Below are 15,957 nucleotides of genomic sequence, written 5' to 3'. Positions count from 1 at the left end.
TTTTCATACATTATGCTATGCATCCCGGGCTACATACCCCCAAACATACTCCCCTGCATACCCTCCACACCAGCCTGAAAACCCACTCGATAGTTTCCAGACATTCCAGGATAATCCACAGATTGCCTAGCCATTGCCTAGAACACTGAACCACCACCAAAATATGCTGGATACATTAAGGGTTGGGGGAAGGCTTGCTGTCCCTGATTTGCATTCCGAAAATTATTCCCTTGAGAATGCAAATCAACTTTAGGACCATAAACAGATTGCTGCAGTGGAGCACCTTGTACATTTGGCATTACTGAAGGCTTTGCATTGAATGGCATGGGACCATAGGGCTTCTTCTGAGCCCCACTAGTTTCCTCTGGATGTGAATGACGTTTTTTCTTTTTAGACTTAGAAAAAGTTTGCATAAAGGGTCCTAAGTAAGATGAGCAGGTGCTCCCCCTGCACTAAACAGCTGTGCTTTGAACAATGCATCAGCCTCCTTTACAACTTCAGCATCTTTTGACCCTCCAGGCTGTGTTTCATTCACATCAAGAGTATTTACAGCTCCAGGCTGTAAATACAGGTTGTATTTACAGCTCGCTCCAGGCTGTATTTTCAGCATCTTTTGACCCTCCAGGCTGTATTTACAGCTCGCTGTTCATAGGCATTTTCAGCATCTTGAGAAGTTCCCTCATTCAGAGGCTGTCCATCTTGCCCATCCTAAGAGGACTCCTCTTCCACATCCCAATCTTCATTTGTGAAAGGCATACTTACTGAATGTTTATCCTTGCTGTAAAATCAACTACAGCTGGCAATACTAACACCAGAGACAACCACAGGCTCACCTCCTTTGGGAAGATGGTGATGTCCCGGCAACGGAACCATGAAACCAGCCTTAAGACCAACAAAAGGGCCGTAACAACCAACCAGCCAATATTCTCACTTGAATAATTCAGAAAGAACACAACCCCCATCTTTGGGACCAAGTAGACTCCTAGCCTGTGAGCCATAGCATCCTCTTCTCTCTTGCTGCAGGTTCTCTCTCTCCTGCTGCAGTCTTTCTCTCTCTACAGCAGCATACTCTCCCTCTACTGTTCCAGCCCCTTCTCCATGCAGAAATCAGCGTCTCTCTGTACTTCTGAACAGCAGCAGCATCTCCTTTCCACCTCCTAGCTTGGGAGTACACATTTGATTATCATAATCAGCAAAATGCAATTGTGCCAAAAGTTCTTATGGCATGTAAGTTTCTGATTTATAGATTTCTTAACTTCAGCTGGAAAGAACCAACATACCTTCTGAGGTCCCACAAGCTCAAGGTCTTGTCAAGTGAACTTGATATCAAAAAGTGATCTTCAAATGCAACAAGCTGCATGCAAGGAAAGCCGATTACCTTTAGACGTCTGGATTCATTAAGTCATAAGTACACACAGCAAAGAGAAATTGAAGAGTTAAACCATAAAAACAAACCTTGGTAATAAAACCCTCATGAGCTCTCCAACAGGACACAATGCTGCCTGCTCTCAAGTCCAACAGCCTACACTGACCCGAGCTGAGACCCATAGCTAACCAGGAAGATGAGCAAGTTCCCCTCCCGCTGCCATGAGACTGTCCTCCAGAGGATGCAATAGCTGAGACTAAGGAAGACCCAGACAGGTCCAAAGCATCACATTGCCACAATTGCAGATATTGAGCCGATTGCAAATCAATAAACCTGCACATGTGGGATCTTACATGGCGCTGGTATCTTTGTAATGCAGTAGCTGCTATAATAACCCACATAAGTCAATATGGAAATAGTATCAAATTTACCTTGCATGCCCATTTCCAGTACCTGCAACAAGCTTCTCCTCTGTTTCCAAAAGGTGCATGCACGTATACTGACTTCCATGAAGTCCTGTAGATAGCATCCCACTTGACAATGCAGTTCCAGCCATTCCAGCCACTCCAATATTTGGCATTCTAAGATTCTCTACTTGGGATGTACTCAAAGATGCATTAGCAGTTTCAAGAGACTCGAAAAAAGAAGCTATACACTCTCCAGTCTGCATGCTCCACAAGTGAATCGTTCCATCACATGAAGCAACTCTTCCAGTCCAGGGCAGGACACAAATGTCATTCACAGCCTGTAAAACCATTAGAAACCAATTTTTAATCTCCATAACGTCCATCTAGAATGGGATGCCATGTGGGCCAGGATGAAATCAAACAGTCTAATAATGCCTAGAATGACATGAAATACGATTTTGGGGAGCAAGCAATTCCAATTGGCAAGTCTTAACCTGAAACCCTAAAAAACAAGGAGAGTCTAGGAACTGCCAAAAACACAAGCCACCTTCTAAAAGAAGATACTACTCAGAGGCCTTGTTCTCTGCCCCTACATGCTTGGAAAAAGCATATCCAAATTCATTGCACGGTTCATTTGTCTTTACCACTTCCCATCCAAAAAATTACACAAGTGGAGCTTGTAATTGTCACTCTAGAGCCAGAGGCATTTTGCGATGTCATTATGCTTTTATTCATAATCCAATTTCTACCATCTGATTCACTTACATGGAATCTTTTGTTACCTACATTAAAATTGCAACTACAAGGGCATGCTAGTTGGTCTCCAGTAAACTTTACAGATCACATTCTTCTTTACCTGGCTATACACACAAACACACATCTGTAACCTGCCTCCTTGCCTTAACCCCTAAAACAGTTGCCAAGATTTGACTTATTCTTCAATGGCTTTAGAATATATCAAATTGAAAAAATTAGTAGTTTACTGCTCGTGCTTTTTGTTGTGTGAGTGCCTGCGTGTGCATTTGCATGCTGTGTTCGTACAAGATATTACGTATTGCTAGAAGAAACATAGCTTTATAAGCAGTTATAAATGTAATTCTATGACATATTCAGACTGCATGGGAGTGGGTGTGCTTGTGTCTTATTAACGTGATAACAAAAAAGAGATCCATATGAGGGGGCCCTTTTTATAAATCGATTGTGCCTATGTTTTAGTGGATTTTAGTTGCAAAAATTGATTGAGATCAACGAGAGTATATTTTTAATTAACAAATTAGGGAGGACAACTGTAACAATACCCAATCCCCATGGGCGGACATGGTAGTTTGACGATTGTAATTCATAAAGAAGTCTTTGTGGGTGCAGTAATACATATTCTGCATGGAGGAAGTGTGTATTCTTTCATTTTTCAATAGAGTTGTAGACTGTAGGTTCTACAGTGTACTCTCTCACTCTTACTCTCCCTCTCTCTTCACTTGGATGTCATGGACATCTACAAACCATGGCATGGCTGCCTAGCTGGCAGCATCCTCTAGCAGCAGCAGGACAGCAGTTCAGGCGGGCAAAGGTCCTTCGAGAAATTCGGTCAAACCGGCGTGTGCCACCCCGGAGGAAGATAATCCACCTGTTGCCGGGTCTCAAGATTACCCTGCCAATTGCATTAACTTATGTCCCAGGGACTCGGGAAGAAATGAGGATAACAGAGAGAAAGAATAATGTGCAATCCCAAGAACTCTCTTATATCTACCCCGAGGACCTTCCTAGAAGGCAACTGGGAGCTCTCTTGGCACCGGTGAGCCAAGAGAGAGAGAGGGCGGCTTTACCCGAACAAACCAGTTATGGGAGCCCCTTGGGCGCAGTAATCTATTTCTGGATGCGCTGAGTTGCTGGGGTTCCCGTTAGGGAACCAACAAGTACCCGCAGGCTGTCACGTGACCTATGCAAGAGCAGCAGCAGCAGGCTGATGTCAGGAGCATAGCAGCTGATGTCAACACCGTACGGGCAGGTACAGGTGTAGGCAGGGCTGCAGACAGCAGCAGAGCAGGCAGCAAATGCAGCGCTGACATCAGCCAACCAAAGTCAGTCCTGCCTGGTCCCATGCTGATGTGACAGGTACCCTGAGAGCAGTGGATTTGTAGACTGTGCACGATGGAGGAGGTGGGGGGAAGGGGGGGTTGTAAAGAGGAGGAGAGAGTGATAAGAGAGAAAAAGACAGAGAGAAGACATGAAACAAGCTAAAAGTTGAAGAAAAAAATAAATTATAAAAGACGAAGACAAAAAAGAAATTCAGAAGATATGTGAAACAAGGTTAAAAGTAAAAAACTCTTTAATCAAATCTACGCTTATGTCTCATTAGTACCCAAGCATAAGCTGCCCTATGGACCTTGAAAGATTCTAGAATCCCTTGAAAAGTTATCCATATCGTTCTTTATATTTATTTCCTTGAAAATTTATTTAAAATATTTGCTTAATGGAAATAAAGTCTTGATTTATTAACTACGGATTATTCAAAATGATTGCCTTTTCTTAAATACTCTTGGATTCAGCCTTCACGTGAAACTTGGGCTCTAGAAATCCTCATGGACCTCATATTATAATGACTTATAATAAATCTATGGCATGAAATGGTTTCACTTCAGATAATTTTACCATGTTTAATTACAGCTTGGTTATTTTATTCTACCTTAATTTTATATTTCTATTAAAAGCTTGGCTAGTTCCCTTGATACTCTGCTGGATCCTAGTGGGCATTATTGGACGTTGAAATACAAGCAATTCCTAGTAAACTACACTCTGCATACATTTACAAGGCCACGTTATGACACATGTGTCCGATCCAACATTTAATTCCACCACCCAAACATTTGTGTAAGGAATGTCTATGTTTAGGCCCTGCCATAACTGAGTGTGAGGGCCTAGAATGATTTTCGCATGCTCATGCCTATCACATGTATGGGCAAGGCACAAATGGTCTCTATGTCCAGATATTTTGTGCAAAATATGACTTTAAAGTTTCAACATCTAACTCTTTTACTTCCACCACCCAAAAGTTCGTGTAAGGAATGCCTATGTTTAGCCCATGCAATAACCAAGTGTGAGATCCTAGAATGATTTTCACATGCTCATGCCTATCACATGTATACGCAAGTCACATATAGTCTTTGTGTCTAGATATTTTGTGTGAAATAGGACTACAAAGTTTCACAAAGGTAACAAAGTCTCAAAAAGTCGGAGTCCGCAATGCTCTATTACCGTGTGCTAGCAAGAAAATTACATATTGAAGCCCTCAAAATCATGTGTCTACAGCTCAGGAGATCATTGCCCATCTTATTGCATGGTAGATTTGTAGATCCAAATGCAAAGAGGCCTTGGCTGGGACTCAAACCTTGTTAGATATTATCTCGTGTGTGTTGTCGTAATGAAATATTGTGTATTTTGCAGTATTTGAAGGGTCACATGAGCTTGGGTAGTGGATACAGTCCATGTCATAGGTGATGTCAAAGGTTCAGCCCTTGTGGCTATATGTACTTGGATCCTATATATGATTAGTGCACTAGATCTTTTGATGTTATCGACTTGTCCATTGCATACTTCCTCTCTCTCTTCTCCTTCACCTGCCATTGCCTCATGCTTCTACAGTTGGTATTAGAGCCTTGGAAAGAGATCTACCCCATTCCACAATTTCCCTGAGGAGGAAATCGCCATGGAATTTTGATTTGCCACAAATCTGTCAATATGTAGTCACTTCTTGGGCTAGTTCTTCTCTAAACAGCCACTGCCATTATGCTCATATTTTAAGCTCTATCATCACCCTTGCTGCCCGTGCCGCTTCCACCTCCCTGGTTGCCAATAGCTTTGGTGTTTTCGCTGGTGTTGTTGCCGTTATTTGGGAGGGAGCATCCCTTTTGATGATAAATCAACACTACCGAAACTGGTCACAATTGTACATCCTTCTGTTCATTGCCATACCTTGGCCATCATCGCTCAATTTAGATGCTGAATCCCTGGCTAGAAGGGATGCAAAGGTTACGTTACCAAGATCATTCCCTCATGGCAAATTTCATTGAAAAGTGAAACACGATGCTCATCAAAGCATCCTATAAGCGATATCTGGGAAAATGGAAGCTCGAGTGGCAGAAGTTTGACAAATGCTGAAGCAAGTTGGCGTGGGTCTTTCATCCTACTTTGGCTCATAAGCTAGCAAGACACAGACGGCAAGTCATGCATAGTACCCTAGCAGCAATGTTCTGGAAGTGTCTTCTGTTGTTTTTTTAAATCTATCCTTGGTCATCATCATCGTTTAGATGAATCCTCCGTGTGAACTCGTCTCTGTTGCAACCATATCATACTCATGTAGCCTTCCACCGTTTTCAGCTGATTAGGCTTTGCATTACAACTATGCCTCTGAGTTTCAGCGCTCTACCTAAGCATTGACCTCAAAGAAAACGTATCTCCAATGCACATAGCCTGTACTTTTGAATTTGCTTCCCTCTCTGGTGCATTTCTATTGTACCTGCTAAAGAGACATCACAATTTACTGTACCTTTGAACTACAACAACATAAAATTTGGGGCTTTTTATTCTATGCCTGGATTTTGATTTCTGGACATCTGCAGCAGTCAGCATTTGCCTAATTTATTGACATCTCCACAAATCTTGGGCTTAAACACCCCTACAAACATTGCCATCTTCATTGGCTACTGCAGCAATTGCTCTCAATCAGCTTGGCATCCATTGGCGCATCCCAAAATATGGCATCTCCCTTGAGAAATTCTCCGGCACTGGATTTGCTATTTGGAAGACCAAGATGAAACTCCTCATGTAGGGAGGCGTGTGGCAGACCGTCACCAAGAGCAAGTACGCAACAACCCAGCTCAACATACTGCTTGGAAAGACAAGAACGAGAGTGCGTTGGGGATTGTTGGTCTCGCTCTTTCTAATAATCTGCTTCATCATCTGGGGCTCACCAAAATTGCCAAAGAGGTCTGGCCTGGCCTTGAAGCAATGTTAGGTGGCAATCTAAATAATTCCAAGTTGTTTCTCAAGATGCAATTGTATAGCACGTCATATCAAGGTTCATACCCTTAAACAGCCATTGGATGCCCTTAGCCTCCTTTTCTCAGCAGCTTACCACACTATAATGTCCCGCCAGATAATGATGATAAGAAGGCTATACTGCTTAACAGCCTATCCAATGAAGAAATATTTAGGTAAACTGTGCAAGCCTTGAAAGTAGGACGAGAAATGTCCTATGACAAAATGGTAGCAATCTTTATGGAAGAAGATCAGCTTTGACACCAACCTACCCACAAGGGCCTACCTTACCAAAGCCAAAGCAAAGAGATGCAGCTATGGAAAAAAAAAAATGGTCACTCAATTGACCAGTCCTACAAGAAGATGGGCAAACAAACAGGAAAAACATCATGCTCACCTAGTAGCTGCTAGTTCTTGCACTGACTCAGAAAATGACCCAGATCCCTCAACAATCAAAGAAAATGCGATGACAGTCACTGTTGGGTCACTGTCTCTTGATCATGATATGACTAGGCTTCACATATACATGAGAGCGGAATCATGGTTTATCATTCACATATACAGCCACAAGTCAATTCCACTCCCAAGATTGGTTACAACAGCCTCATTTCTTTTCAACATGATTTTATATGAGGCTTTCACAAGATCTTATCTTAATCCTATGTATTTTGGTCAAACTTATAGAAGTTCATTCTTTTTTCTTTTCCTCTTTTTTTTAAAAGGTAGAACCTCAGTGTGCTATCCGCACCCCTCTCTTGTTGTATAGGAAAGAAAATTGAGGACATTCGGCAACATAAGGCCAACTCTTTAACATTCTCCATGAGACACATCTGCAGGGTGTGCCAAGGGGAAGCTGCCCCTGATGCTAGCCTTATCAGAGCAAGCAAGCTATTCATAAAGGCCTTGCTTCAATTCAGTTTACTAACCATGGGAAGAAATTTATTTGAACTTAATATAAGGAAGGACTTTTCAAATGCTGGGTCCACCTTGAAGCTGAGACGTATCCATGCATACATGCTGAGCTTTGACAATTGCAAAACTGCTAGTGGGATAGACAAGATGGAGACAAAGAGATTATACAGACCATCAAAGCAAGAAAGGACTTGGCGGACATAGTTTGGAAGCACGCTTCTCGAAGTTTTGTAGATGCCATGTATCTCAAACGGATGCCCTTCCTTTTGAAGGCAAAGGTCATTGAATCCCTTTGGGCACCACACTGTAGCCAATGCTGGCATATGTGTGGAATTCCTATAATGGGTGAAGTCAAAAACCTAATCTAGAATGCATCACGTCATGGCCATGGCATGTAGGGCCACATCAGCCCTAAGTTCAAAGTATATATGCATTTCATATGAAAGTGATCCAATCCAGCCATCAGAGCTAGACAGTACATCCAAAAATCAAGAGAAAAACACCTGGATTCAAAAATGTGCTGGTCTTATCTTTTATTGAACCCCTTCCTCCATGCCTCATAGATACTAACAGATTGGATCAGCAAGAAAACCCCCACCAAAAAATGATACTTATAAACTCATGTGTGCATGCTTTCACCCTTAAGATCAAAACATCCTTCTATATAAGCCAATAAGTGGGACAAACAAGAATTTAACTCTCTGAAACAGTTTTGGTATGCTTATTGCAAATCATATGGCTTGCTCAATTCCTACTCACACACTTTCTGTGAGTCTAGGCCCTCAAGAAAGGGCAAGTATACCTCTCTTGAGATCACGTGGGAGTTTACCCTCCCCCCTTTTTACGGTATCCCAAGGGCAACGATAGGCTCTTGCTAGGACTACTATGAAAGCCTTGAAGGATAATGCCTCCAGATTTTATCCCATAACCTCAGCATTGGAAAATCAATGCCAAACCACTAGGCCAAAGCCTAGAAGTCACACCTGGTTCAGCTTTTAATAATATAGACGCCTTGGTCCAATCGGCTCTATTAACTCCTTTATAAATTTGATGCTTTATTCTTTGAATCTTCCTTTTTATCTCGGTATGTATGGGCATGACTTCAAATGTACACATACTCAGATAATTAAGAGAATAAGATCAAAAGATGGAGCTGCTTCAAAATCTAGTCCCAGAGGACACTCGATGTATAGGGGGAGGAAATCCTTTCTATATGAATGCCAACTTCTGCTGTATTCTTTGGTCCACATCAATGCAATCCAGGCTGTGCCTTCCAATTATAACCAAAGTCATTTCTTGAAATAAGACCCATAATTTTTTCATTGATAACTCATGGAACAATCGCAGAGATGATCATATTGTTAACTGCAGAACATCACTACTCGTGTTGCTAAAGCACAGACATAAATTAAAACCAAAGGGGCACATGCAGAATAATAAAGGACACAATATGATCCAGCCCTACAAAATGAGAAATAGCAGGCATGCATACATATCAATCCAGGAGAAAGGAACCAGCAAGGTATGGTGTGTGGAAAAGAACCAAAAAATTAGCAAAACACCTCACCTCTTCATGACCGCTGTATTCCATAACACAAAATGTTGTTGATAGCTCCCATTGCTTTACCAAGCCCCTCATTTTAGCTCCAACACCTGCTGTAAAGATAGTGCTTTCACCGTCACCAACTGCAACAGCCTTTAGAGATCCAGGATGGGCACGCCAAGAATGGGAAACAGCTGCATTTAATTTCCAGGGTCGTTCCTCTTTTCCAATGCCGAAGCCTAACCCTGGTCTGTTTAGATATTCTGTACCTTCCCAAGCATCCCCACTGCTGGGTAACCACATCCATGATCCATAATTGTCATCCAATACTGCTTCAGAGCCTAATTTACGGTGTTTTCTGCTCTCTTCACCATTCAAAAGCTTGCTTTTATTTGATAAAGGCTGTGGTATTGACCAACCTATTTCATTCAGCAATAAACTAGTAGGGCTAAACTCAGCCATTGGAATCGAAGTTGGTTTTGTAGCGAGAGAAGCTTCGTCTACAGTTCTCTCATGTGTTGCCACCCCAATGTCCCACTGTATTAAACAAGCAGCACAATCAGCATTATAGGGAGAATTCCAAAAAAGAATAATTAATTTTCAACTTCAAAATTGTAATCAGAAATCCTTGACAGCAAACCTTAATGACAAACATAAAATCGAGGACTCCAAAACAAAACTGCTAAAATCTATTTCGGAATGTATTTGATCATTTTCCAGCCTTCATTTCTTACTAGAAATCTTCAAAAATTCTGCCCTTATGATATTAAATCAGTCCTCTTGCAAGAATCGTCATGTGCTGCATTTTGGATTTCTGGATTCACCTCCGTATGTATTTCATTTGACTTTTCATTCTCATGGAAAGCATAAAGCCCATCATGTGTCACGTCAGTTTCAATTGACAATAACAACATCCTCTTCATTCATATGCTTAACTTGAACATCAACATCATAAGCTGAAAGATTATCATCAACATTGGCTTCAAAACTTTGAATTAGTTCCGTCTTTGTTTGCTTATCTATTTGTTCATCCATAATAGGATTAATGCTCACACATGTAACTTTTGTATAATCCTCAATATCTTCCTCATCGTCACACATAAAAAATGCAATCTTCGCATACTCCACAACAGATGGTGCATAAATATCAAGAAAATCGTTGGCTTTATCACTTTGATTTGATTTAGAAATGTATCCCAAAGCTTCTTTGTTTAACGGATCTCTGAATTCTGATTCTTCAAAAATTGCATTTGGATTTACCTTCTCTTGCTTCCACATCATATCAACAGCAAAAATTTGTGTAAGCAGATCTTCTTTCAAATAGCAAATTGCTTCCGGATCTTCTTGAACACCAGAAATCTCTTCCTGATGTTGTTTTGGATCTAATAAAACATCTTCTTGCTGCTCCAATTGAATCTTAGTGTTAATATATACCCTAGGGGGGTCAGTAAGAAATATGGAAGATAGCACGTGTGATCAATGAACAGTTTTTTTATTTTTATGGAGTTACAAAAAATATACATACATAAGGGGTCTTTTAATTCAAAAAGAGAAAATTTTCATACATAGGGGATGAGTAGGGGATACTTTAATCATTTGAAAATTTACCGGGAGGGTGTATATAGGTTATTATAATCCGTACGTAGGATGTTTTTTTAACACCCCTTGATCACACGTGCTATATGGGGTTTTTACATAGTGCCCCCCCCAGTATATACTGACACTAGTAGGACATCGGTATATAATGACACTGATAAACCGTCGGTATATATCGACACTAAACAGAAGCTTTTTTTTTTTGTGGGGCAGAACATGGCTTGTTTCAACCCATTCTGCCCCACTATTGTATGTGTTTTATTAGAAGGTAAGTATTACAACATGCCATCCGAGGTAGAAACATGTAAAATTTCCTAAAACTCTTATATCATGTCTTATTACAAAATTTCCCTTCTGAAGAGGGAAGTACAAAATTTGAATATGAGATACGAAATGGAAAAATTACCTAAGGTATGCTAAATACAAGGTAAACTACTACGTATCCTCCTCCAAACCACTTGACACATCATTCGAACCACTCGACTCATCCTCGCCCACGTCCCCGCTTCTATATGATCCCTCGACCTCTCTCTCCCCCCACATCCCCACCTACAAGCTCCTCCTCTTGTATGTCGCCTGGGGTTTTGGTGGGGTCGAACCGGCCACCCTAAGAATGAAAGAATTTTAAAAATGATATTACAACTTAATTGTAAGATCAATGGTATGATAAAACATGCTTGAGAAAAATTAGGATTGGAGTAGATATGAAATAATCCGGAACTTATTGGTATCGGATATAAAACTGTAACACTTGAACATTCGGAATTGCTTTCTGATTGAATCAGATGTCAAAGACAATTAATTTGAGCAGAAACAAACCCTTCTACATGATTAGAATCATTTCTTTCATCATCGGTGTGATCCGGTGCAGAATCTAAAGTACTGTCGGATACTGGCAAACTGTATTGCAGCTGTAAAATCCAAACTCTGTTTTGAAGTTCCCAGATCTTTCCAATAGAACAAAAATGCTGAAAATCATGCCGATCAAGGCTGACATACTAATCATATGTTTCAGAGAGCAAATCAGAATATTTAGAGAGCTTTTTGGACCACTTTCAGACTTTTCGGATTGAGTTTTCTTCACAAATGGCCATATAAATCTGATAAAATTTCTCATGCAAGAGAAATGGACAATACTTCTTCTTGTGACCACGTTGTGAACAATTCTTGCAAGAATACAAGGCACAATCTTTCCAAAAATGAGAGAAATCACCATAATGATAAGAAATTTGAAAATTATGCAGAAAGAGGTACAGAAATACCACAGCTTCAGGTTCTGGTTACTTGTGAAATCCGCTTTTGAATCCAGATCCTGTAAGTCTTTGTTCTAGATCCCGTAACTCTCTGTTCCGGTTCCCAATTCCAGATCTCTCTAGAATCTGGATCCCCGTTCTCTCTCTAGAATCTAGATCCCCATTCTCTCTTTCGGATCTCTTTTTGCCTTTTGGATTACTATTCTCTCTCTATTGGATCGCTTTCTGCTCTTTCAAATTAATGTTCACTTCCGGATCTCTGTTTCTTCCGGCCATCTGTGTAGATGGCCGGATCTCTCTCTCTTGGATCTTTGCATTGTTAGAATGATTGTTATAATTTAGCAGTGACCAATGTAATGTAATAAGTAGGTTAGGGGCACTTTTCCCTCATTTTAGAGGTTTTTCCCCCTAACCACAGTTAGTTCACTAACTACAGTTAGTGAAGGATAAGGTTTTGTCACTTAGACAAAACCTATCCCACTCTTCAGTTGTATCACACTCTTCTATTGCAACTATTGCTTTCAGCTCTCACTCTCCTACTCTCTTGCTCTCTTGCTCAGACACTCTGCTCTCTCTCCCTTAGTACTCACATTTGGTATCAGAGCAGCAAGATCATGCTCTTAGCTTCCTTGCCCGCAAGCTTACTGCCCAGCTACCCTGCTCCCTGCTCTTCCTGCTCATTGTCCGTACAGCCCATCCATACAATCTGTACGGACTCAGCTCCTGCACCGCCGTACCAACTCCTGCACCGTACCAGATCCTACCGTCAAGTCCGTACAAGCTCACGAAGCTCCATCATTCCGTACATCTGCGCCAGCCCATCGTCATACCGTCGTACAGTTCCACCGTACACCTGCTATCAGTACCATCTGCGCCAACCCTTACAGCTCATCGTCATCAGTATCTGCTCTTTGCGATGCTGTCCGTACAACTCGTACGGACTGTTTCGTACAGCCATACCTGTTTCATACAGCCGCCGTATACCCGTCGTACTTGTTTCGTACAGTCGCCGTACAGATCTGCGTCGATTGTTCCGTACAAGAATCCGTACATCCGTACAAAGAGCTCCGTACAAGTCCGTACATTGTACAGATTCCGTACTGTCAATTCCGTACAATCTGAGGAGACCGTACTTTCTGCAGATTTTTTCTTTGCAGGTGGACTCATGCTATTGAGCAGGCACTTGCACAGAAGAGTGCTATCATTAAACAACAAAAATCAGTCTCGAGATGGCTTTTGGACACACTCAAGGACAGCAAACAAGCTGAGCCTTTGCCAGCCTGCAATAGAGGTGCGCATAAACAGATGCATGGCAACTATTTGGCTGTAGCTTTGTTTGCTATTGCTTGCAATGAGGAACCTTTATGTCACAAGGATGCCTTTGACAACGAGGAATGGATGGATGCCATGAAGGTTGAGCTTGAATCCATTCATGCAAACAACAGTAGGGAGTTGTGTGACTTGCTAGCAGGCAAGCGTGCCATAGGCACAAAGTGGGTCTACAAGGTGAAAAGGAAAGATGATGGCAGTGTTGACCACCTCACCGCTTGTGTTTCCTGATAGGCACTTGCGCAGAAAGCCATTGTTTGGCTAAGATCTTGTAAGAATTTGGGGCATTCCATATTTGTGGTCAGACTTTGCATTTGTTGCAGAGAATTGCAAAAATTTGGGGCTTTTGCAACACTGCAGTTTTGCAGTGAAATTTGGGGCTTTTGCAGGCAGAGTGCAATTTGTGCAACATTTTCGGGGCTTTTAGACCATTTGCCCCTTTCTGGTTGCAATTTCAAGCCACAAATTGGGGCTTTTGTGTTGGGAGAGCAATTTTGCAGGTTTCAGTTCACACTGCCTTTCTGTAAGTGTTTTGAAGCGCTTTTGGCAGGTTTTGGGAGAGATTGGATGCTCTGGCAGATTTCTGACAGAGACATTACAGAGATTTGAGTTGCATTTTCAGCCAGTGTTTGGCTGTATTTTTTTTGGGAATTGTGCACTCCATTCCCAGAAAGGGAATTCAGATTTGCATTTGCTGTATTTTCTTTCTCAGACATGGCCCAACAAAATCAGAATATTTTTTAGTTCAGTGGTCTCTCACAAGAGGATAAGCTGGATGGTACCAACTACTCCCTCTGGAGTTTTATGGTACGCAACATTCTGATTTCCCGTAATTTGTGGAACTATGTAAATGGGGATGAGATCCGGCCAGCAAATGTGGCACCTAATACCCCTCCCCAGCAAGGAGGAGGCAGAGGTCATGCACAGGGTACAGCTGCAAGACAAGTTATTGGTGCAGCTATAGCTACTACTCCAGAGCAAAAGACATGGGATTCACGTGATGCTTTAGCTTTGTCGTGTATTTCTCTTTCAGTGAAAAGATTCATCATTCCGCATATCCGATCGTGTAAGACCTCAAAGGCAGCATGGGATATTTTGGAGAGCATGTATGCAGCTCGGAATGATGCCAGGGTGTCTTTTTTGAAAAGAGAATTGTCTCATACACATATGGAAGAGGGTGACTCCATGTCAGTGCACCTCACAAAGCTACAGGATTTACGAGAGCAATTGCTGAATATTGATGAGATCATTCCTGATTCAGAGATGATTACAACTACTCTTAATTCTCTTCCTGAGTCTTATCTTAGCTTTCATACCTCGCTAAATTTGTCATTGAGGGGGGGTGCAAATCCTCTCAATTTTCACGAGTTGATAGGACTTCTGTTGCAGGAAGAGCAGACCAGGAAAAACATGGCTTCACGAGCAGGTGAACATGCCATGCTTTCAAAATTCAAGCCTAAAGGAAAGGGACAAGCAAAAACATCAGCAAATCAGCCTTCCAGTGGTTTAGGACAGCCTTCTCAAAAGGCTAAGGGTGATGCAGGTAAGCCCAAGAAGAAGGGTATATGTCATTACTGCAAAAAACCAGGTCATTACATTGGAGAATGCAAGAAGAGGCTTGCAAAAGAAAAGAAAAACAGCTCCGGTATGGCTGTTTCAGATTCAGCTCCTCATGCATCTGACAATGAGGAAGCTATAGCCAACTTTGTGGAACACGACTATGTTGAGATATCGAGCTCCACTCGTGATATGCCAGGGTGACTGTTGTGCATTTATGTCACCGACTTGTTAGCTGCAGATGCGGTTGGTACACCGCCCATGAATAATAGCTGGATGACAGCTATCCTTATGTACTCTAGTTCATGGCTCAGTTAGTATGCCACCTTAGTTAGCTGAGTTTGGTTTGAGACCCACATATAGGGTTCTTCTATTTCTTTGTACTAGAGTTCTTTTGGCTTTCACAACTAAGAAGAGGAAAAACTGTTTTCAGCCTCCACATTTGTGTGTATTTCCCCATTGTGTATGTGAGAAAGCCACAAGTGAGACTCCTTCCCTCTCTCCCACTATCTTCACAGACTATGCCTTCTTGTCTTGCATTTCAGACTCTCAGTTGGCTACTCCGGATATTACAGCCACTTGTGATGATGACTCTTATGCTTTTCTGACATGCAGTTATAATTCTTCCAAGGATGCATCAGCTTTCAGTGTCAATGAGACACTAAATACATGGTATTTTGATAGCGGTGCCTCAAAACATATCACTTCCAGGAAGTGTCTTTTCACATCTCTGCATCCACCTCCCGTTGGTAAAAAGGTCACATGTGCCAACAACTCCTTCTATTCAGTTCGTGGTACAGGAGAAGTTGAACTTACAGCCATTGATGGCTCAACATTCAAAATTTCTGATGTCTTGTATGTGTCTGGTATCACAAAAAATCTACTTTCAGTGTCCACTCTTAACAGAGCTGGATTTCAGGTCATTTTTGAAGATGACAAGTGTGCAGTCCATGACAGAGA

General features: G+C 41.7%; 1 protein-coding gene across 1 annotated transcript in view; it reads right to left on the bottom strand.

Annotated features, from left to right (window-relative positions):
- LOC147885453 (protein serine/threonine kinase) overlaps window positions 1-15,957 on the bottom strand; it is a 121,064-nt gene that overhangs the window by 12,242 nt on the left and 92,865 nt on the right. Inside the window, exons 12-15 of the mRNA XM_087396413.1 lie at window positions 9,287-9,799; window positions 1,798-2,111; window positions 1,456-1,699; window positions 1,281-1,354 (exon numbers count right to left, since the gene is read on the bottom strand). Of these exons, the coding sequence (XP_087252539.1) occupies window positions 1,281-1,354; window positions 1,456-1,699; window positions 1,798-2,111; window positions 9,287-9,799 (1,145 nt within the window). The remainder of the gene's footprint in view (window positions 1-1,280; window positions 1,355-1,455; window positions 1,700-1,797; window positions 2,112-9,286; window positions 9,800-15,957) is intronic.

Source organism: Dipteris shenzhenensis, chromosome 25, assembly GCF_047967505.1.
Source record: "Dipteris shenzhenensis isolate YYH24624 ecotype China chromosome 25, Dip_SZ_1.0, whole genome shotgun sequence".
NCBI lineage: Eukaryota > Viridiplantae > Streptophyta > Polypodiopsida > Gleicheniales > Dipteridaceae > Dipteris > Dipteris shenzhenensis.
Note: the sequence above shows the minus strand (reverse complement) of the source record. Positions and strands in the feature narration are given on the sequence as shown.